The sequence below is a fragment of the Chanos chanos genome, chromosome 10 (assembly GCF_902362185.1).
Source record: "Chanos chanos chromosome 10, fChaCha1.1, whole genome shotgun sequence".
Lineage (NCBI taxonomy): Eukaryota > Metazoa > Chordata > Actinopteri > Gonorynchiformes > Chanidae > Chanos > Chanos chanos.
This window is the reverse complement of record NC_044504.1, coordinates 20,246,577-20,271,755: the sequence shown is the minus strand read 5'-3', so window position 1 is coordinate 20,271,755 and position 25,179 is coordinate 20,246,577. Positions and strand designations below refer to the sequence as shown.

General features: G+C 39.7%; 1 protein-coding gene across 1 annotated transcript in view; it reads left to right on the top strand.

The window, feature by feature from the left end:
• Positions 1-10,614: 10,614 nt before the first annotated feature.
• The window catches only part of dlgap2a (discs, large (Drosophila) homolog-associated protein 2a), a 45,272-nt gene continuing 30,707 nt past the window's right edge, over positions 10,615-25,179 (top strand). Inside the window, exons 1-3 of the mRNA XM_030786315.1 lie at positions 10,615-10,987; positions 11,039-11,760; positions 20,215-20,426. Coding sequence (XP_030642175.1) covers positions 10,675-10,987; positions 11,039-11,760; positions 20,215-20,426 — 1,247 coding nt within the window. The 5' untranslated portion in view covers positions 10,615-10,674. The remainder of the gene's footprint in view (positions 10,988-11,038; positions 11,761-20,214; positions 20,427-25,179) is intronic.

Below are 25,179 nucleotides of genomic sequence, written 5' to 3'. Positions count from 1 at the left end.
TACAATTTAAAGGGTAGTGATTCAATTACAGAATGATTCTCGATGCATCTTGTCCTCCACGTTTGTTTGTTTTTTAATTAATACAAGAATACAAGCCCTTAGATTTGAACTGTTTCTACTTTTCAACTTCGCATATAACAGCTGTTTTCAAAAATTACATCAAGTCCTATAACATAAAAATCTTTTTTCGAGTTGACACCATGGCTCGCTGTATGGTTGGCTGATTAGCAGCTACATACTTGGGGTTCGCTAAGTTTAGCTCTAGGTGGAAGCGGGTGATGTGATTCCTCATGGTTGTTGTATTGCCGAAGTATTTAATCTTCGCTCGGCAGATCTTACATACAGCATATGTTTTGTCAAGCTCGTTTTTGCCTATGTTTTCATAAAAACTGAAATGTGCCCAAACATCTGCTTTTAAGATACTGGATGCATTTCTAATCTCTGGCTGCTGGATATGTTGTTCTCCCTCCGCCATGTTTCCAGTCACACCAGGCACAAGTGATAAACATAGTATCTGGGAAGGGGGGGTGGGATACTTTTTAGTTACTTAGCCTACTTCATTTACAATAAAACAGTATGCTGGCATGTATGTTATTTAATTACAATTTTTAAGACTCGATTGTTTTTTCTTTCTGTGTTGATGCAGAATCTTTCACTTTTGCATCGTGATGTGGTTAGTAAATCATTTTCTCTCAATGCAGTCAAATCATTTTTTCTGCTAAAAAGCAAATATATTATGTATCCATTTATTATGGTCTCATATGGATGTGTTATTCCCATCTAAATGTGATATTAATGTAGTATATCCATCTAAATTATGTATCTATAGACTGAAGTCTTGCTGAACCAAACTGTAAAGATTCTACTATACAGTCAAAAACATTACAGTGTCCTTAAAGCTCTAGGCTCATGATAAATGTGAAGCAGCTCAGACTCAGATCCCTCACTCTAAGAGAGGGTATGGACATGGCTCAGTGTTCAAGAGTCTCTTAGCAGGTCTGGGATCTTCATTGCTCAAACATCATTATAAGAGTTTGAGCTCAGAGAATGGAGTGTCTCTCTGAGTGAAGTGGTACACATGGCATTCTGTCTTGAGCAGGAGATACTGGCGTGAAATGCTGTACCAATGCTTAACCACCTGTTCCCATGCAGCCTCACACTAGACAGACTTGAGGAGGTGATGTCAAGCTGTCTCAGCTGTACTTTGAGTCTCTGGAGGTCTGGTGAAAATAAGCTAAATCCTGCCAAGTCAAACATAAAAGACTTCACTCTGGGGGCTGAGTGGGTGATACTTAGCTGTTGTTTATTGATTTATTTTCAAACTAATTATATCAAAAGCCTGTTTACAACAGCCAGAAAGTGTGTGATATGCTGCATGTACCAATGAAGTTTCAAATGTGTCTTATTTGTTGGAGATATAAGCCATAATTCACACTGTGTTAATCTATCATTTGTTCTTTCCCTATTTTCTCACAGACTTTCTCAGCCTTTTTATCAATGTCATGTATTACTTTGCTCTCTTCCACTCTTTGTTCTTTTTCTATATCATTTGCTTTCTCACCAGCACTGTCCCTTTTCTTCTGATCATTTCTTCATAAGAAACATATCCCTTTCAACCCCCATATCTCACATTCTGCCTACCCTTGACTTGCTACAGTGCTGACTTATCCTGTCGCAGCCTGTAAAGAAAGAGAGCAAAGAGACTGACTTATGATGTTCATACCAATGAACAGATGAACGGAGGAGTGGAGAGAAAGACAAGTTATGAAAAGTTTTGGCTGGGTAAGAAAGAGAATTTAATCATAAGGGAGAAATATGAGAACCTGGATGAAGGTCTGGAGTCCAGTCTGCAAAAAGGCCAACTTTATGCAGACGCTAGCTTGCAAGCAATGGATCCAGGAGTTTTTCTGGATCCACTGCCTGCAAGATGTTCAAGCCTCTGCCCCCTTCAGGATCAAACTTAGTTTCCAACTCTCAGTTCCACTGAGACAGAACCTGTAGGTGGCGCTGTATCTCTTTCATAAAAGACCCTAATTAGTTGATCAAAACTTTGAGATACCAACAGATGGAAAGAAATAGTTTCTAGTGGCTGCTGCAGGTTGAGGTGAAGGGAGAGGGTTGGTTTAGCATTTGAGGTTTTCTGTTCAATGTAAACAACCTTGCCTAACAGCTTTTGACGTAGTTTGGCTATATAAGCTATTTAAAAAACCATCAACTTCAAAAGCGTAACATTCTAATTTGCTTTCAGATATTCTTGTCCTTCCATGATGTCTTGGTCAATTCTGCACATCATTCACAATCAAAGTCAACATGGTGCTGTCCTACAAATTAGATTTAGGTAGAAGTAACATTTTATATCCTCTGGCTAAAATAATATAAAGATATACCAGACAGTTTTTATCTAAAGGATGACACAAATCCTTGTATGTTTGATCCGTGTTTACAAAGTCTAAGCAGACAGATGTAGGAACTTTTCTGAATCCTTTAATGATCAATATTTGGGAGCCACACTGGTAAATGAATATCATTCAGACAGTGTAGTTTGAGAAGGTTTTTACGTCCCAGAGCAGCAGTGTACAGTGTGTCTGTGCAGAGACTGAACCCGTGGGCTCTTTAACAAGGTTACAGAAGCTGGCGTGGTGCCTGTAATCAGATTGGAAGTATATCCGTCTCTATTTTGGTGACTCACGTGTCGTTTCATTGAGATTCTCTGCCAGAGGGAGTTGGCTCTGGGAATGTTTATGATGTGCGGTATATGCTGTTTGCTGATGCAGTTGACTGTCATTCTAAAACATTTTGCACTTTTCTGTTGATAATGCTCAATGAAAGATTAGCCTGTACTGTGATTTTTAATTTTGTAGCGTTCTTTGCATCTATGTTCTTTCACAAACTATAGTGAGAAATAGTGTGAAATATGAAAAGTCTCATGTGATTAATAAAGCACCAGTATAAGTTCTTCCAGTTAGTCACTGTTTCATCCATTAGATAAAAACTATTCTATTTTTTATATAAAACCTCTCCCGGAATTGTGTTGACACAGGGTCTGTAGCTGTGCACATCTCAACAAGGTTATCAGTGGCTTTCATGAAGTCGTATTTGGTGCTTTGGTGCCCGGCAGTGGTAAATTTTCTTTTGTGTGATTGGTTTAGAGTGTTCTCAGGCCGAGGTCAATGGCAGTCTTTTTCATTTCACTGTCTCTGAAGCAGCCAGTAAAACACGGGCCCTCTCCACTTAAGCTAATTAGATTTCACAGCCAGCTCTGCTCCTGTCCATCTCTTCCCTGCAGCCAATGGCATACTCTTTAACTCAGAGTCTGTTTGTGTCTGTTTTTTATTTTGGAGAATGTTTTTGTCTGTGCATACGCATGCTCCTATGTACTTGTATGTCTCTCTCTCTCTCTCTCTCTCTCTCTGCATCACGCTTTCTTTCTCATGCGAGCTGTATGTGTAGAATAATGTTGTGATCATATGCACACTTCCTCACTTTTTGACTTTTAATCTAATCTAAAAATACAACCCATTACTTTGCTGAAAGGGTTGAGTATGGTTCGTGCACCTCTGCAATTTGTTTGTATCAAGACTGCCAGTCAAAAGCTTGTGTGTGTGTGTGTTTGTGTGTGTGTGTGTGTGTGTGAGCATGAATGTGCATTTGTACAGGGGTTAGCACATGTTCTAATGTGATTCTGCGAACATTATTTCTCTGCTGAATGACCTCAGACATGTAATTATGCGAGACCTGCAGCAGCCTAGTTGGTTTCTCTATCTTGGTATTAGAGCGACATCGGCGAGAACACAGATATGGGAAAGATAACATCAAAGCAAATTATTTAACACACTGGCTGTATCATAATATCTCCGTTTTTTTCCATTAAAGGAGGCAGTAATCTCAACCTAAATGCCTATCAACTCAGTTTCTAAAGTCATTAACTTCCGCTGTCCACCCTCACATAGGAACACAAGAGGAATAAGCAGAATTGGTTAAAAGTGTACATGATACTTTTGATTCATCTGTGCAGAAAGGGGTTTGATTTTTTTTTCTTTTTTAGCACATAGTATTGCTGGTTTGAGTTCTGAACATTTTGTGTCTTGGTCACACAGTGTTTCATAACCAATAGATTGCTGTTGAATTTTGCCCAGGTCACTTTTTTGTTACTTCTCAATTTGCAGTACACATAAAATAGACCAAGTGCAAAATGCACTCTATATTCAAGTTTAGTAAACAACAAAATTCATCCAGTCATGGTACTTTTTTGTTGTAAGTGCTTGGTCATTTGAGATAGAGCATGATGACATCAGCAGGCATTTTGGCCACTGCCGTTTAAGGGTTTGTTCATGACTGGATACAGAGTCATTCATTTAAATATCTGTAGCCAGTAACTGTGATGTTCCATCTAAAGGAACTTTTTGTTGCTCTGGCCTTTTAGGCTATTTTATAGCTTCTTGGAAGGCTAGAAATTGAGGGGTCATGTCCTTTTATTTATGAAGTAGTCAAGCCATTGCTCATGATCCTTTAATGACGCTTTTTTGTTTGTTTGTTTGTATTTGTGTGTGCATTTATGAAACTGCAATAAATATACACATTCTTCCCCGATATGGAGTAGGTAAAACTTTTTTAAGCAATTAACTTTTTGAATTAGTCATTTTTATAAGATTTATATGATGTATTCTGCAGATCACCCTAAACATGGACTATATAGGACACTAGGTCCAGATGTGCAGCAAATGTCCTTTAAATATAGTTTTAAAAACATCAGATTGCTGGACTAATCATGCGGTTACTAACATGTTATAACAACAATGTCAAATAAAGCTGTCAACCCTCAAGAGACAATGTATGAGGGCAGCTCTGACAACGCACCATGATGATAGCACATCAGAGTTTTGAACTGTTTGTTACCGAGGTAACAGTAAATCTTATTTTAAGCACTTTTGACAGACTCAGATGCCTGGGAGTGTATCCTTTAAGGTTACATAAGAGAATTACTCATAAAGGGTTTTTCCTGTGGCTGAGCTCTGTGCTGTTCAAGCAACACACTGTATTCATGAGCTTTTCTTGGTGTGCTTGTCTTATGAATCACAGTTGTGTTGCAAACAAGTGGGCTCAGTCAAGACCACCTCTTTATCTCTGTCGAGCAACTTGAAATGGTTAAAAATTCAAAGAGTCTATATAGGACAATGTAGGTACTTTTAGTCATTAGGTCACTGTGATAGTTTTGATTTTTTTTTTTAACTTTTGTGTTCTGCTTCATTGACACTACAGATTACCCCCAGAGTCCCGTAGCTCAGTGAAAGATTATGAAAATGCCTTTTTTGAAGAGTTTCCCCACTTTAGATGCCTTAAGGCTTGAGAATATAGATCTGCTTTATTCATGAGCCTGATGTGGAGACCATGTTTTACCACAAAGAGCTGAGCAAAGCACAGATAACACTTCATCACCATGCTGCTAATTCACTTCTTTTTGATAAGCATTTAAACATTGATTCACTCAGCTTATCACAACACCATATTCTCTCACAGGCAGGACAACATAAACCCCTTGATCTGTCCCAGAATGTTCCACAATTGGAGAAAGATTTTAGGAAAGAAAAGAAAATCATTGCTCTGGTGGTCGTGCGTAGGATGGATTTTGTTATTAAGCCTTTCATATTTTGATAGAACATCAAGACTCTTGGGGAATGGCAACATCTCTGCTTAGCATTTTTTTCCAGAGAGAAAAAAAACCTTGAAGGTACTGTTTAAATGGTGTGCTATTTTGTTAGATTGAGATCATTCAATCTTTAATATACCTCTCCTGAGAAAGATGAACTGGAATACTTCTTGACACTTCTCTTTGCAATTTTAATATTTGTAAAAAAAAAAAATTGGATGCAGCGCACTTTGATAAATCAGTGTCTCTCCCATTGTTTTCCTCTCTGTTACAAAAGGCTGTTAAAGGCTATTGTGCTATCAACACATTTGCAATGTCCTTAGTGTAAAATGCGTGAGATTCAGAATGTGCCTTCACCTCTCTTCCCCCGGGGCATGCGTTCTCTCTCCGGAGTGACAAAGTATGTGCAGTAACGTCACTACCCGCTTGTCTCTGCAGAGAGAAAAACAGAAGGAGGGGGAAAAGAGAGTCAGCTGCATCATTACATTCTGTTAGCACACAGAGGGTGCTTTAGCTATCCATACCAGTTACAAAGGTGTGGTGCCCCTGGTCCAACTCAGTGGGGAAGGCTTCTGAAAAGCCGAAGTAACAACACCACAATCACTGGGGGTGAGTCTCAAGGGCTACTGATTACAACCTTGTTGTAAGTCACGGTTCAAACCTCAGGACCTCATCTGAACCAGCTTGTTCAGTTCAGTTTAGTTATGGAACTGTCAACCACAATGTAAGATTTCGAACAGTATCTTAAAGCATGAGTAACAGATCTTCATAACCAGTTTTCTCATTTTAAGATCGAACCACTAATTTACGTGTAAAATGAAAAAAATGTTGTCCCAGTAAATCTGACTTGTGCAACTAAAAGTTCATTTCGATTTAAAGCATTCACTACAGCCAAAGACAAGCCTAGCCCTATCTGTGAAGCCTGTTGGTTGAAAGCACGTCACATCTTTCTTATTTCTTTTTTCTTTATAAAGCCAAATGTATTTGATATAGCTTCTCACCTCAGAGTTGAATACAGTAAAGTGGGACATTATGGGGGGGATGTGGGTGCCAAACCATGCCATTGACTGAAAATGTTCATCTCGAACCCTTCCTCTCTCCTTTCTTGGTGATGTGAGAAAGAGGACGACTGAATAACTGTTCTCTGTTGGTGCTCCCTGTCTGAATTATCTACCAAGCGGCCTTCAAATCTAATAGTGATGGTCACGGCCATTTCGCTCAAGGGGGTTAAGAGCAACAATTTTTCTCACTTTGGGTCTCTAATGAAAGGCCCATGCTCCTTGGAGACCGCATTTAACCTTTGGGAGATGGATAATGAAGTAGCCATATCAATTGCTTTGTTTACTCATTGTGGTGTTTTTGTTGGAGGTGAATTTGTTTTGCGGTGAATTTGTTGTTTATTTCACAGTAATATAAAAAGTCTTTTTTATCTCTTTGTCTTTTTTTTTAATCCCCTGCCCTTCTCTGGCACCACTCATTCTTTAAAATTACCTGCGTGGATATTTACAACTATAACCTTTGTATGTCAAAGACAGAGAGTCTTCCTGGGTACAAGAACAACAACACTCTGCCCTCAGAGCTCTGAAGTAAAAAACTTAGGGAAACCATTTAGTTCAACACTGAGTTGACCTGAAGAATATATGAGAAGACTTGAATCCCCCTTTTTTCCCTCTTAAAGAAAAATGGCAGAGTATTTTGAATACAGAGCATCTGGGCATATTATCCTTTAGACTGCAGAGGTCAGCCAAACTGCAACTGAATGTTCCCAGAGAAGGGACGTTGTTTAATAGCACTGTGACCTCATTCAGCCTTAGGAAGCTCAGCTATGTGTGTTGGCTAAGTGATAGCGTAGAGGGTGATAAACAACAACTTAATTTTCATGTATTTTGGGAGCAATCAGGTCATACTCACAACAGATTGGCAGTATAATACATATATTTAAGATAATAGTTGGTAACTGAATACATCTGTTGGCGTACTTTGATTATTTATGGTATGTAATTGTTTAGCAGTATTACAGGAAATGGTACTTATCATTGAAATGTTTCTGGTTATAAAGATATGAAGAGGAAACAATGTATTAAATCTTTTCAACAGTGGAATATACAAAGAAATAACCTTAATGTGTAACAGTTTATAATAATTATGTTATAAAAAGTAAGAAAATGAGTTATTAATGAAAATTATTATTGAATGTTACCAACCGTAGGACAATAGGATGGAGAAGTAACCTGTGCATGTGTGTGTGTGCGCGCGCGCATGCATGCATGCATGCGTTTGTTTGTTTGTGTGTGTTATGAGTGCTATCTCAAAGCTTACATGTCCATTTGGGGTTCTGTCATCCCATTTTCATGTGTTCACTCCCTCTCCTTGCAAAGGGTACCCTACTCTGTACTTACTCTATTAAGATTTTCTGCAGTCTACCCTCCTTGCAGTTGCTTATTGATGCAGAACAATGGATCCGCAATAACCGTAGTTGTTTTTTCTATGCTTCTCTCAAATTGAGGCATGGCCAACTCTGAAGGTTATATGCCTTGGTTTTGATGTCTGTTCCTGGACTGATTATCTTCTAACTTTGTTTTCAAGTCCTGTAACAAGGCCAAATGAAGGGAGAGTTTGGGACTGTCAGACCAGACTGTCAGAGTAGACGTAATGCTATTTAAATGCTAATGTGATAAGACGAGCACAATGTACTTTATTCATATAGTGGGTGCAGTGCACAGACCCAAGTAAAGATGACTTGAGACTCTTCACAGAATCTTTCATCCGTGCCCTTTGGTCCAAAGAAGCAGAGTCACTAATTAGGAAGAAAGTAATAGTCGGGATCCGGCAAGACATAACCAATACATGACCAGTTGACTTAAACAGAATTGACACTGATTTTGGTATGAGTGTATCATGTGATGGTTGTTCGGTTAATTTTGGCCCTACAAATGATGTCAAACAGATGATATGTTCCATCAATACAGAAAAAGCACGAAAGGTGATCAGGTTTATGGAAAAGCTTTATGAAAGATGCCTTGCTGTGTTGAATTGTAATTAGAGACATTGATTCATGATTCAGCGTTTATTTAGGTGTTCTCAGTACACTTCACACGATGTTCCTTTCGACCAGACCTTGGTGAAAGTATTTTGTTAAGATCGTTGGGCCCTTTGTCAGTATACCTTTATAGCTAATTTCTGCTTATGCACCTTAAGTTACTTAAACTCTAATTTGACTACATATATTCAAGCAATAACAAACAAGCATCAGATGAGTATCTTCTAAAAACTTTATCATGGTTTTTTCCTACCCAGTCAGTTAAGGTTAGTGTATAAGAGAGGGAAAAGCACAGAGACAGGAAGCGCTGGGACAGTCATTCAGCTGATACACATTTGTTCCAGGTCCACCGTAGACAGAGACGTAGCATCACACTCTTCTCTGGGAACACGGCTGCTTGGTACTGTCATATGACTCAGACTATTTTTCCTCCATCGGCAGACAGGCTCACCAGTGAGGAGAGTGACAGTGTGAGCTACCCATTCATCTTGCCTTCATCCACAGGTTCTGGACAAAAAACATTTCGACATTCTCCCTCTTAGAATTCAGGGATCTTGGCAGAGCTTCCAGCACATACTGTAACATCAGTCACAGAAATGCAATGGAAGCTTTTCATTTAAGAAAATGTGTATGTCAGCCTAGAGGAGTCATCAGCTTTGTAGTGTCAGCTCTTTCAATCATCAGAGTTCAGTGTTCTAAGTACTTTACCACATGGACATTTGAAAGCATGACATATACCTCCAAATGTATGAATTTTTCTTCTGCATTACATATTTCCTCACATAAATTAATAATTGCCCTCTTAACCAATTGAGGCTTCATCCCTTTCTGAAGTCACTAGTCTTTTTCTGTCCAGTTTTCTTCTCCTTCTCAGAAATGATAATTGACCTCAATGACAATCAAATCAGTACAATGATTAATGATTAATCACTGATTATTAGTTGATTCAATAACCGATTTGAGCTTATGTAAAAATATTATGTCTTGATCTATTTGACACCAGTTGTAGCATAGCTTGGGTTCGTAATATGTGTTCATTCCGATTTCCCATGAGTCTCTGTAAAAAAAACCCCAAAAAAACTCCTTTTGTCTGGGGCACCTGTTTCATTGTAACTGTGGGATTCTACATGCATCTTTTTGTGAGCCTTTGAAGACAGCAAGGTTTTTATCTAAATATAATCTGAGAGAAAGACTGAGTAAGAAATTCCTCTTATTCCTCCTATTCCTATTCCTCTTATTTTTCAGCTTAAAGCTGCAGTGGAATTGACCTTATTAGGTATACAATACGTTATCATAACGCCGGGAACAGCAACACCTGAAGGGTTTTTTTCCCCCATTCATGTAACCATACTATATCATGTTAAATGATTGAATTCAGTTGGTGCGGAGTTAGGTCAGCAGAAAAGCGACAAAAAGGAACATCTAAATGAGGTAGCTGAAGCTTCCCTGAGATTAAATTAAATGCTAGGCCTCTGTGCGTTTGCCCTTGATGAAGGAATACGGGGAATGTAGTTTTAATCTTGCAGCGATGTTTCTCAAGGACATCTACAGATGCACCTCAAAAAATTCCTCTCCTCCCCCCCAACCCTGACTTGGCTTTGACGGATGACACCCTGATGCCAAAATGATAGGCTATTATTTCACTTTGCATTGGATAAATGGGAACTGGAGCTGCTCGTTGTGTCCTTATATGCTACACATGAGCATACAAGGAGGGACCACAGTGAATTTTAGAGTTTAGCTTGTGCCATGCTATATTTTCACTTTTTACCACCTTTTTTTTTTTACATTTGAAAAACAACTTATTCTTGACCAGATAAATACATATGATGCACTGAGCTGTACCACATTGCATCATACTGCCTATTGTTATTTAAAACAAACCTCTAACCAACTCATTCTCTTCTTGTCCTTCGCAGACCAGCAGTATTCATGGTCCCCGTCCCAGTATTTCGATGAAGACAGCTACCCCTCCCCACCCAGGAACATGAAAGGTCTTTCAGGCGGCCGCCCCCAGCTCACCATCACACCAGGACATACCTGTGGCATCGGCGACTGCGAACACTCCCTTGACCATCTTCAGCATGGCACATCTGAAGCCCGGCAGTCCTACCTGCTCAGCCCCACCGAGAGCTGCCCGCTTGATCACCACCGCTGTTCCCCTCGCAGCTCCATCCACTCAGAGTGCATGGTGATGCCTGTCTCCATCCCGTCTGACCATGTCTCAAGCAGTACTTTCCCCAGGATGCACTACAGCTCGCACCACGATGGTTCAAGGGATGACTGCTCCACTTCACACAGTGGAGGAGGTGGGGGAGGTGGAGGGGGTGGAGGTGGCGTAGGGGGAGGAGGGAGTGGGAAGATGAACCGTATCCCTCCCAACCTGCTGGACCAATTTGAGAAGCAGCTACCAATTCACCGTGATGGCTTCCATACTCTCCAATACCAGCGCACCTCCACCACCGCCACCAGCGAGCAGCGCAATGAGAGCCCAGGCCGTATCCGCCACCTGGTCCACTCTGTGCAGAAGCTGTTCACCAAGTCTCACTCACTGGAGGGCTCATCCAAGATGAACGGCTCCTCCAAAGGTGACTCTCGCTCAGATGGAGGCCACCACCACCACCACCACCATCACCATCACGGTGGGAGTGGCCACCACAAGCACAGTAAGCGGAGCAAAAGTAAAGAACGCAAGGCCGATTCCAAGCACCGTTCAGGGATCGCTGGATGGTGGAGTTCAGATGACAATCTGGACAGTGACAGTACATACCGGACTCCGAGTGTCATGAGCCGTCACCATGTGGACCACATCAGCCACTGTTACCCAGAGTCAGTGCAGAGTCACTTTGGAGACCTGTCACTCAAGACCTCAAAGAGTAACAATGACGTCAAGTGCTCAGCATGCGAAAGCATGGCCATGGCACCTGAGGGCAAGTTCATGAAGCGAAGCTCCTGGTCCACACTGACTGTAAGTCAGGCCAAGGAGGCTTATCGCAAGTCCTCTCTCAACCTGGAGAAACCTATGACACCAACAGATCTCAAACCTTCATTGAGGCCTTGTCATTACTTACAGGTAAATGCCTCCAATTCCATTTGACATTTTCTAAATTTAATTACAGTGCAATTGATATAATGGTGTTAGAATCTTACATGTATAGCTCATATTGGCAACTCTTTACTTACAAAATGTCCTTTGGCAGTTTTTAAACTCAACTCCATATGAGCTTGACTGTGTTTAGTTACTGTATGTGGTTTAGAGGTGAATTCTTCCGATGTCTTGCGTTACTGTATGGAAAGTTAACATATTCTCCGCTAGCAAGAATAAAAGATGAAAATTGGGTTTCTATCCATTTTGATTACTACTATCCACAATTTATCTGTCTACTTCACCTGTATTTTTCTGATGGATGTCTTATTGTTGTCCTGCTCTGTAAGATGAAGTGATGTCCTGTGCAGAGATAAATGCAATTTATCCAGAGGCTATTGCAATCTTGTCAAAGTAAAACAATTTGGTCCTCAATGACCTTCTCCAAGGCCCTATAGATATTACACTAATTCAGCTAATGCAGATTTATTTTTTATATAATAAAGTAGCCTATATGTTTTCCTATCCATTGCTCTCAGCAGCTTTATCAATCATGCTCAGTGTTGTTGCTGCTGTATAAATGCATAATGTGTTGTCTTGTTGAAAGACGGATTTATTAGTTCTGTCATTGAAAATGAACGGCCGCAAACCCAGCTGAGCTGTGCTAATGTTTAGAAATATTGCAGACAATGAGGCACATTGATCGGCATCGATTTCTCACTGCAAGGCTGTGGCTTGCACAATACATTGTTTTTATCTGGCTTCATTATTCACAACACACTTAATTAACCAAACTCCTGGACAAATATTTCGTGCATTTTGGTTTGCATTTGAGAGTCATGCTCTCGCTGCTCAGTTTTAATAGCATGCATTGCATTGAGAGCACTGCTTGAGTGAGCGTCAAGGTTTACCACCCAAGTAGAGTAATCAATACTGGTATCAATGTCACACTCCAGGGATGGGGTAGTGAGGCAGAGGAAAGGACAGTAGGTCGATAGTGTTCTTGTCCTGTCAAAGCCCCAACATTCTTAGAGGGAACCCTCTTGTGTTTAAATTGACTCAGCTGAAAATACTCTCCTGGTTTTCCAGAGTCCTTTTATGTCACACCAAGGGAAGAGCTGAGACTTAAATGTGAGAGATCAATCTGCGTGAATCAACTGCTCGGACTGGGATGTCATAAGTAATGGCTTTAGCTTTGTGTTGGATTGTAGAGGTTTTTAGGGTCAGTGAGTTGGATGTCACACCATTGCGGTGTGTTGGAAACCATCAGTAACTATTGAAAAGGTGCCTTTGCGTGTGGACAGAACCATGCACTTAATCAGAACGACTGCAGTTGTAGAGAAATGATAACCCTGGCGTCCTGCCTGGAAAAAGTGCCTCTGAACTGGGAAATGTGCTAACCACTGCTCTAGTGAGCTGTAACCTCAAAGATACCTTGATATAACTGAGAACCATTTTGTCTTATAGTGTTAGAATGACATACAGTTTTTCCAGTGTCTCCTAAGACGTCATATAGAGGGTAGTGTCTCTTTAGGGCCATGATAACTTGTTGTTACACATCTCACTTTGCATTACAGCAGCGACAACAAAAGCTGGTGTGTAAACACTGAGTTGCCAGTTGTGGCTGTAGGTATTTTAAGTCATGACATCCTTTAACAGGTGTAATGATACTGAGGGTATAGTCACTGAATGATTATGACAACCTTTTTAAAACAAGAGGTACACACATCCCCTCATAATTAAGGGAGAAAAGACTCTCAGGTGTAGACAGTCAAAGAGTACTGTTATCAGTGAGCAGGTTGTACTGAAAGAAAAAGAAAACTGTGTCCACAAACGTTACAACTGTTTATACATTCAGGCAATTTTTTTTCCAATTTATTGTTGTTTTGTTTATTGCATTCACACTGAGATGCATTTAGAGTAATCAAGTTCAGAAATGTGGTTTGACATGTTCTAGAAGAGTAACAAATTGCTCGACCACAATATGCTGTTTTGCTTGAGATAGAAGATTAAACAATGACATAGGGCTTTGGTGAACTGAACAGGACGACAGTGAATGATTTTGATGCATTTCACCGTCAGGCGTCTAATAGGCCATTCCAGTCACGATAAACACTCAGCTCTAAAAACAGAGTGGCCGTCTATGGTGGAGCTATTTTTGTCTCACTTTATCAATTGCGGCAGTGGTGACGCACACTCCAGCAGAGGAGATTTATGTGCTCTTTCTGAAGTGAAAGTATCCAAAAGGTCATTGAGTTTGCGCCAAATCACAGAATAAGAAATAAAAGTGCTATTTTTGAACACTTTACTCATAAGCGAAGTCTGTAAAGTGACCAGATGGAACTGTTGGTCAGGGAAATTATTCTGAACAATTTCAATACAGGCAAGTTTCTAAAACTTGATTTCCTTCATTGTCTTTTTTGTTTCTGGATAACTGATTTCCTTTACAACTTTAATAGTTTAGTTAATTCTGCTACTGGTTAAGATGTTTCTTCTTTAATGTTTTAATCTACTTTGCTCACCTGCTCAAGAGAGTTTCATGTGTTTGTCACACGTCGGGCGGTGTCTTGAAAAGTCATGTAAGATGCACTGGGGCACTGATTTTGTATGGTCAGTCTAGGAGGACAAGGCAAAAGGGCCTAAAGATAGAGTAGTGAAAAATGAGGTAGGGCTATGGGCGTTGCCAGGGATTGCAGTGCCATGAACAGAGATTATTTTTTATCATTTCTGATTACACACTTCCTCAGTCCTCAGTGTTACAGAGGGTTTACAGAGACTTGATTTAGATGATAAACATGATAGAGGCAGCAGTAATGGCCTGCACAACAGCATGGTTCATTGCAAACTACCACCTCATTCACACTTTAAACAACACTCTACCTTTGGGTTCTTCCCCCTCCTGTCTCATTTGGTGTCATTTACCTCTATCCCCATCTCTGCCTACAATTTTTGGGGTTTTTTTTTCTGTTTTTCCCTCCATTCCTCATTTCCACATACTCCTTGTCGCTGTTTGGCTTAGGCGAGTGCTCATTTGTATGGGCTCTACTCACCAGGCGATAGTCAAAACTGCTGTGGCAGAGTCTCTTCAGTTAGGAAGGATCAATGGGCACCTCTCTCTCATCTGTTTGGCTCTCCTAATGCCCTCTGTAGTTTGATTTTGTCTGGGGTTTTTTTTTGTTTAGTTTTTTTTTTTTTTTTTGGTCGCACTTCATCTGTCTTTTCTCCCTTCTTATTCATCCTCTCTCTGCCTCTGTCTCTGCTCTGCTGCCAAGACAATGTGCTGTTTTTCTGACTATCAGTGAGGTGCTATCTTCTCTTACTGCCAGTGGAGTTTCAGCTCTGTCACTGTAGGCTCTTAAGATAACCAGTGGCAATAAATGGAAGGAGAACCATGGAACATTTTAAAATCATCTTCCCTCATTCTACCCCTGCAGTTTATGCACTTTGTGGGATTCAGGGTATGTGTAGTTGTTGTTGTTGTTATTGTAATCATTGATATTTTGTTTTTTTGTTTTTTTCCCCTTTCTTTTATGCTGAATAGGTCTTTCATCTTTAGAGGCAGCTGTTTCTGATTTCTGTTACTTGGAATTTGGCAGTTTGCTTTTAGAGGCAAATTATGTCACTATCAGTAGCATTTAATCATAGTTAGTTTTAATCACATTTTAACTACATACCAGTAATTAGTGTAGATGACAGTTGTAGAAAAAAAATAATGTGTTTTGGTCACAAGTTTTTAGTAAAGAAGAGTGATGGAAAGAATATTGCTCGCACGCACACACATACTCACACACACACACACACACACGCACACACCACCTATCTAGGAAATAAATAACCATCATAGTTTTCTGAACCCAATTGTTTGTAACAGTGACAACACACAAAATTTGTTTTTTGCTTATGATTTGATAAAATTTCTGAAAATATCAGATTTACAGAACTGGATGGTTTGCTTAACAGTCAAGCAAAAGAGAGACTGTGTTGTAACCTAATAGTGTGAGCTGATGTAATCAGATCCTCTTCCCAGTGCAGCAGTTGGCACTGCTTCTGTTTTTATGGACTATTATTGAAGGCTGCTACGCTGAAATCGGCACTAAGGTGAGCAGAATATATTGGGTGAGCGCAAGCAATGCTTATACGTGTGTCACTCATCTCCTGTATCACTACAGCACTGCCGCAGGTCTTGCCAAACTATGTCTTAGTGAATTTTTTGATAATTTCCACTCTAATTAATCCAGTTTTGTGAGAGATGCATCTATGCTTTTTTTTTTCCTTTCATCCCAAGGAGTACAAAAGAACGATTTGTCTTTGATAGCTTTGCTGATAGGGCATTGCAATGGGATTTAATAAGCCAATTAACTGCCATGTTGGCTTGCCAAAGGTGGACAGTCCAGTAAGGGGAAAAAATTGTGATTAAAGTCAAGCCAAAAAGCTTAGCTGTAGACACAATAGACGCCTTTACTGAGGGGTGAAATGGACAGCGTCAACTCAATAAACCATTGCTGTGGAATGAGGGATTAAGTGGAGGGGAGTGGGGTATTGTGGGAAACACAGAATGTGATTTATGAGCCTTTGTCTTGACATTTGTTGAATACTGTAAAAAAAAAAACAACAGTCCTGCTCCAGCATTAAAAGCAATGGAAAGCAAATGTGGAGTGCTGAGATTATATGGAAGTCTTCAAGTGTTTTGCTGGAGGAGAATAATGTTGTTCATTCTGATCACTGCTATGGGAGTGTGTTGTGGGAAATAAATTGAGAATGGCATAAGACCCTAGCGATTAACATCTTTAAGTTACTCATTGCTGCAATCCTTTCCATAATTATTCAGACTGCAATTATATATTTTACAACACCTACCTTGTAGATACATCTTTTTTATGTACAGTTAGAGACTATAGTCTGGTCTTTAACCATGTACAATTTGTTAGCCATCCTCTACCCCTTCATCAATGGTCAGTTTTTGGTAAGCAGGATCATTTTTGGCTGGATATTCCTTTGTGACAGATGACTCTAAACCCAACAGAGAAACAGACATGTGTAAAAACCCCAGCAATTATGATATGCCTGAAACACTTGTACCATCATGTCACCCATGAACATGCCACTACCATGTCAGTGTCACTGCTGTGTTGAGAGCGATCTGCTGCCTAAATAATATCAGCAGTGGTCCTGTGGTCAGAAAGCGACCATTGATGAATGTCATAGAGAAAGACTTAAGGACTGGGGCTGGTAACAGATGGACCTCAGTCTGTAATTGTACTTTCATACAGTGGACATAGAGTGGTCATATAAAATGATATAAAGTGTCCAGTGAATGTAGGCTCAAGCTGGTGGTCCTGGTTAAACGGCCGGTGAGTGTGTATCTGAATGCACATGTGCTTAAACTGTTCCTCCAAACAGGTTCATTTTGGAATATCAAGGAAATAGAGCTCTCATTAAGGGCTGAGGAAGAGTAACACTCAGCTCATGCTCACAGGTGCTCCACCTCAGGGCTGGTGACTAATCAACTGTGATCTGTCATGAATGAAGCAAGGAGTAGAGAAGTTCTGAACCTCTGTAATGTTGGAGAATACACAATCTTGTCCATACAGGATGGGTGTTAATAATAGATGTCAATCTTTTGAGTCAGTCATGTTTAACATAGTCTGGTTACAGAGACACTGAAGGAGACTCTGGAGGGTGATCCATCCTTCACATCAGTGGCTTCCAATCTCTCATGTTTTATCAGAGAATTCAAATTAAACAAATCTCACCACAGCCTGTGCCTGTCCTCTGGCATTCTCCCTAATTAAATGTCTAAAAATATCTCACTCCTTGAAGACTTAATTAACCCCGTGACTTCAGTGTTTTCTGTGTGTGTGTGTGTGGCTGTGCACATGAATGAGTTGGGCAGCCTGCATGTGAATTTGTGTGGGTATGTTTGTATTTATGTGTGTGTGTTTGTTTGTGTGTGCATGTGTATATAGGATAAATGTGTGTACACACTTTACCAAACTGCTGACATTTATGGTGCTCATTAATTCTTTAATACCTTGTACAAAGTGTAATTCCACGGAGGCATAAAGCAATACATATATTTTATCATTGAACAACGAGTTTCAGTGTGTGGTTTAAAAGAGAGGTGAGCGATTAGTTATTTCCTCATGTATTTTTACACTCTGGTACGCCTTGTAGTTATCACCAATGTTGAACTTGCACAAAGGCAACCCTTTGTTGCTTCATTTATCCTAACATAGGATTGGAGGTAACAGCCAGGTTGTTTTAATTTTGTATACACACTCTGACCTTGCAGTACTTTCAGGGGTTGTATTTAATGACTGCATACCATTAAAATGCATGTGTCCCTTTATAATACCTGACTGGTATAATGCGGATGCAATTTTATTCAAAGCTTACATTGTATTTATTTAGTCCTGAGCCCTGATCGACTAATAATTTTTTTCTACACTAAAGCCTGCTTTCCTGTCACCCCTCACTTGGTTACTGCCAGACATGTAACACACTACTCCTGACACTGCTTCCAACACGCCGTATGCTGGGCCTTGATCAGCCTGACAGTTCCAATTGCTAACAGCTCTAATGAGCCTGTAATTGTGAAAGAAGTTAAAGCTACATATGTGTCTGACAAAAAAAGATAAGTGATCTTTGTATCAATGGGAAAAAGGTTAAGGCATCAGCAGCAAAGTTATTGATCAAGGTGAATATCAATTTATTTTTTTAATTAATGAATCAGTTCAAGAATCTGTGAGCAACATTTTTAGGGCAATGAAACACTTTCTTAACGTTCTCTCTCTCTCTCTCTCTCTCTCTCTCTCTCTTTCACTACCTTTCTTTCTCTCTTGCTTACTTGCTGTATCTGGCTGACTTGACAGTGTCACTTTTGTGGTGTGACATGTTTAATTCTCTGCAGCTGTAAGGGATGTGTATTCAGTGTGTCTTCAGACCCAGGGGATGTATGAGTGCATGTTTTGTTTGAGCCTCTCTCCTCAGTTCCCTGCAATGCATTTTATGTATCAGTGTGAAGAAATGAGAGGAGAGAGAGAGAGAGAGAGAGAGAGAGAGAGAGAAAGAGAGAGAATGTGGAAGAGAGAGATACGCTGGAACTCTTGGCCAGCTATAGCTTTGATGATGGTAAATGAACTTCATTATAGTTCTGAAATAAAGTGAAGAAATTACTGGGAAATAAGAACTCCTCTGACCAGCACTGACCCGAAACTATATTAAATCTTTAATTCTAGAACCGTCATGATTTTTGATGACAAAATTGGCAAGGCCTGACAATATTCTGATCTTCAAGACCAGGCTTGAGGTCAGTAAGAGCTGAACTTTGAATCAGTTCTTGGCATTAGAATTGACACCATTATTAAGAATGCCAAACTCAAACTCTACTGGAATTCTGATTCAAAACAGGATTTAATTCAATGAAATTCCTTGAAGTTGAACGACCAAGAGAAGTGTTATCTGCAGTTAATAAACAGATATGAATTACTACATCGAGGAGAGGTGGGTTTGCTCACACTGTTGTAAACTGTTTTGGCCTGAGTTTTGATGATAATGTCCCTTAAGCCTGTCAAACTGGGGACCCCCTCCAGTGGCTTGAGCTCTTTTTCTGACCACAGTGACTTGGTTTGAGCCCATCAGCACTAACCAACATATTCTGCATAAGAAAACAAATATGTTAGTGTTCCTGTATCGAAAACTATAATGGCAAATTGTTGTTATTCACATGGTCTGTGAAACGGAATAGTCTGAGACCTTATACTGTTGTAATTACAGTGAAATGAATAAAAGCAACCGATCAGGACGATCAAAAAAAAAAAAATCAGTCAGGTAATCAGAAATGCTTTAATTGCCCCATGACAACAGTGACCAAATGACTGATGTTTAGGCATTGAGTGAAAATGCCACTGATCACTCCGTAGCCTTTTGAAGTAGTTGTAATCAGATCAGAAATCATTCTATGTGTTGTATTAATCAGATCATGGCTTAGATCATCACATGTTTTTCTAATATAGGAAACATGCATGTAAACATGTTACAATATGAATTGTAATTGTAATTGTAATTAATTGATTGTTAATAAATAATTCTGCTCCCAAATTAGAATTGATAAATTAATTCCTGTCACAGTTTAACCAGCTCACAGTTAATAGTTAAGTTCTACCCTTAGTACCCATGTATGAAATATAGTTAAATGTGTTTTCAAATGTGTATGTTTCTTGAATGCTTAAATTTCCAATTATTCCTGTTGTATAATATTTCTTTTGGTTCTGCCTTTTGTTTATGACTTGACTTAATTACAACATGAACACAATAAATTGTGCAACTCAGTTTTTCCATGTGTGAAATCCTAGCATATTAAGAGCTTAAGACAGCATCACTACTTGCAAAAGAATTCCCCAAGTATAGGCCTGTCTAATTGTCCTACTTGTCTCTGTACAGGTCCCCCAAGATGAATGGGGAGGTTATCCAGGCAGCAACAAAGATGAGGAGATCCCATGCCGGAGAATGCGGAGCAGCAGTTATGTCAAAGCCATGGGTGATGAGGAGAGCGGCGACTCTGATGGGAGTCCCAAAAATTCACCCCAGAAGACTGTGCGCCCCGATGCCCTTGTCAAATCAGTGCTTCAGAGGCAGCTGTCAGACTCCCAAAGGTAGGCCAAAAACCACTGACCCCCCCCCCATCACTACTTCATCACAACTTCCAAAAACCAACTGTGGAATCAGTAGGCCATGGGTTCCATTTTGGCTCAGCTGACAAGATTTTGAAATAGCATGACACGTGCCCCATGACCAGTCTTGAAATTTGATGCTGCTGGTGACTTTAGTGCATCAAATGCTTTGTCTTTTCTTGAATTACCATTTATTCTCTTACTGTAGTTTCAAGATGGTTACTGCGTGCAGCAGTAGAGAAAACAGACTCTTAGTAAAATACACTCTTCAAATCAGACCTTTGAGGAGCTAGCTTTATAGCTGACATTGTTGGAGGTTAAGACACCAAATTCTGATGCATCAGATAAGAACCACAGCACTCCACAAAAGTGATCATCTGATATGCATCAGTAGATTTTCATTGTACTGAGAAATAATATAAGTCAGGAGAGTTCCCTCTGCAATCCATATCATATAATTCATAGCTTCTTTAAATAGCTTCACGTATGCACTAGTCTGACAGGTTTTTTTCATCTTTGGCTGCTCAAGTTGGGTGTGGGTTACTGGCAGGAAAATGATGTAAGCAGAAGCACATCTCAGTGCATAACTGGAGCTTAGAATTGTATTATCAGGACAATTGGAACACATCTGTTTTGGACTTACAGTAGTCATATGACAGAAGCAGGATCCTATCCTCCTCTTCTATGTGGAAGTTTGATCAAAACAACTGAGCTGAACCCCAAGTAGCTGCAATGTAATTGGGGTTTTTCGTTGTTTCTCTTTGTATTGTTATTGCCCTAATGATTTGTATTGTTCCTTATTGTGTAATATTGAAATCATATCCACCTCAACAGCAAGTCATATTCTCATTTATGCTTCATGTTACTAGCCATGCATAACATACACCAGACGTATGCTATGATGTAACAAATGAGCAATAGCTTCTCTGGGGTTTTTACAGGAACATCAAAGCACACCTAAACCCCACCTAAACATAGTGTTAAATGAACTGTAAATACATTTCAATTGTCCAGTGACTGCTCTCTTACTCAGTTTATATGCTTCTCATGGTTTTCTGGAGGACGTTGTAATGGAGTGTCAGGCAGGTGTAACTTCTGTAGGTTCACCACAGCTAAACACGCTCAATGTACTTAGCACTCAGTAGATTAAATCCCTGAGTTTCTATAGAAGTTCTCAAATAAATATAAATATATGTAGATGAAACAGATTGGATGTTAAGGCGTGGATGTTCCCTGGTGAGCAATGTGTATTCAAATATGAAGTACCATCAGAAGGCTGTGAAATGTTTGCCAAATAGCAGATGATAATTACCTCATCTTTTCCCTTTCACAGTGTAAGATAATATGTGTCTGGCAAAGTATTCACATTTTTCATCTATTTGATAATCAAATGTTTCTCCCCAGAGAAAACAGTGACTATTTGAGTGCTGTTAACAAGTTGCTAAGAGATGGCAACATTATTTCACCAGTGTGACATTCAACTCAATACGTTTAATTAAGTCTTACCCATCATCACAGTGGATTCTCTGTTGATTTTAACAATTGTAATGAATATGTGAATTCAGGAGAAACAGAACCACTGACTTGACCTCCCTCTTGTCCAGTGGGTCAACACTCTAAAGTCATTTTCACATATGCACTACGGACTATAACGGCAGAATCAGGTTCGCATTATGTCCGAAGTTGCCCTTTCACACGCAGCACACAGCAGCAGATAGTCCGAGTCAGACGGATTCACACATAGTCGAAATACTCTGTTTGGCTCTGTTGGTCTAAATGGGTAGTAAGTGGTTTCAACTGGTATTCTTAACTGGGCGAACCATTAGAATGTGAAAACCCAATTGGAACCAATTGAAACCAGTACAGACCATTTGAGATCAGTTCATCCCAATAGACTAGCTACTGGATTTTCAACTGGAATTTCCACTAGGGTAGGCGGGGGGTGGCGCCTGGGTAGAGCGTGCAGGAGGCAGGACATGACGCAAAAAATACTCTGGGAAAATCGCAGTGTTTTGTTTACAACGAATCGAAAAAGGCAGACGAGGCTACTGACTTTTGTCTGACTATTTCGGCGTCGTCCTTACTGATAGAAGTTCCCAAATCTCGTCTTCTCTCCAGTTAGACATTTTCGTTGGCATCTTCATGTAAATGACCCTGCTTCTTCTCCCTCGGATGTTTGTATTCCTCCAGTTTTGCGCCAGTCGCATGTTAGCAACGGCATCAACACGCCCACTTGCTCTCTGCATACTCTGCATACTCCAGAGTATAAGTGACCTCAGCAGTATGCTCAGCCAGTGATGGGACACCAGAGGGACATTGGACTGTAATGCTTATTTTATCTTTCAAGACTTTGGTCTTACTGTGTTGATGGTCTCATTTGTATTTACTTACTCTATGATGATGTCTCATCTGTGGATTTTAAGTCCCTTTTTTCTGTCTTTTCGTTTTTTTACATTTTTAATATTCTCATTACCTTAATGGTGTTGTTGTCATTTGTTTTGTCAAACAAATTTTCATGTAAGGAGTTACCTTTTTCCCACTGATTTAGTCAGAATGAAATATGGACAGAGGATGCAAAACACAAATCATTCTCTAAAGCTCTCAAGAGATTCATTAGTGGAAATTAGTGTATATTCTATTAAATTCAATCAATGAAGGTTGCACAAAGTATTTAAACTTTGTTCCTTTTTCGTAGCACTTGTCTTGAAATAACTGAAGGGTCCTGGGCTTTATTAACCTTGTTGCTAATAGAAATAATGATGTCAGATTCTCAGATGTGAAATATGGACAAATACTACCTTCATGTGGCTTTACCTATTAATGATCTACATTTGCCATTCAGTTTTCAGTGTAAAATTGGTCAAAATCTGTAGCTGTGATTTCGCACCTCTATCTTGGCCAGTAGTTTCAGCTGCTTCTAGTCTAATTGCAAGCAATCTGAAAGACATGAGAACCAATTTTTAAGGCAGTAACAGCATTCAGAAAAATCCTGCAGGACATTTATGCAGATTTCATGCTGTGTTTAATTGGAAAAGAATATTGACAAGAATTGATTCCTTTGTTTAGATTCAAAGCCCATTGATCTAATATCGACTGGCTGGTTATTTCAGTAAATAAATAACTGTTTTTCCTAGTTTAATTTCTTTAGCATCATTTCTGAAAGCCAAACTGTATAGACTATAAACTCTTTTACCTTTTTCCTAACCTGTTGAACCTACTTTAGTTGTTCTGATGCTGCTGTGGTCTGGTTTGGTCAGATTGAATCCTATGAACCATACCAAGAATGTTAGTATAATGCTGGGACAACTGATACTATTATATCAAGACACATTTCTGCACCATGCACCTCCTTTCTCTCTCTCTCTCTCTCTCTCTCATTGTTAGCCCAGTACCTGCAATGTACCTGCAGTCTGGTAAGACAGGGATATCAAATTTCCTAAGAGTCAAATTCAAAAACATGGATATGCTCGAGAATTGAGGTCATTGTTACAATATTAAATTGAAATGCATTTATTCTTGGCAGTTTACTCTCTCCATTTTTGAAGTTTCTGTTAGTAGTACAATGCTAATAGAAGTATAGTGTTGTGTCCATTCATCATAAGTCTGAAGTGAGCCCTTGGAATTAAACAACAGGTTTTGAGTGGCACCTCTCCACAAATAGCTTAACATATCACTGTAGACTGAGGCTTGTTTGGAGCAGGCTGGATGGAGGTGAGAGAGTGGGAACAGCGCTGTGATTATATTCCCTCCTGTAGCGGTTTCACAGCCTGAGGGGACGAGGCGGGGGAATGGGCCTAACGCAGGAGGTGTGAATTTGACAGGCAAGCTTTGGGAAGCTAATGGCGTTAAAGTGAGAATAACCTTCAATTGCACGTCACATGTTTCCATCCAAAAGTGACAGGATCGGGCACACTGTTTCTCACTGATAAAGAACGCATTATGGGCACTTGGCCTTTTTCCATGGCTATATCTCTGCTCAAATCATACCTGCAAAAGAGCAAGAGAGAGAGAGAGCGTAGATTGACAGGGGTAATCATATCAGCTGATTATTCTTTCCCATCATCTTTATTCCAACATTTCTCACACAGAGGCTCAACCTACAATGAATGGTGTTTGCATCTGATTATTTATTTGATACATGAACTTTCAAGATTGGTTTAATAAATGTATTTAAGATGTTACATCAAGAAAAGGATGTAGGTAAAGAATGCGGAGATATAAGACCAACACAGTGAATCGCTTGATTATCAAAGCAGTGTTTTATGATAAAGCCATTAAAATATCTTTACTGTGATTCTCATACACTCACTCTGCCTCTCTCTGTCTCTCTGTCTGTTTTTGTCTGTCTCTCACTCTCTTTTAGTCTCTGTTTCTTTACTGTTCAGTTTCTCATTATAAATCATTGAAAGGATGCAAAAAACAATATAATCATTCTAAGTTCTTTTGAGAAGCTTTTAAAATAATGTGATGTTTTCCACTGTGATTCCACTGCCATTAATCAAAATGAACCCAAAATGAACCAGTAATGAATTACTATTATTTATTAGTGTGATGTAAGCCGAGCGTTCAGTGCCTCATGTAGGCCTTGTCTTGAGAATTCAAGGTCAAGAGTTAATTCAATCATATCATTTACTGAAATGGATGAGGAGTGATCCTATCATTTGGGGCTGGGTCTCCTACCAGCAGCTCTGCACTGCATGACTCCAAAGATCATATTCAAGCAACACTCATTTGT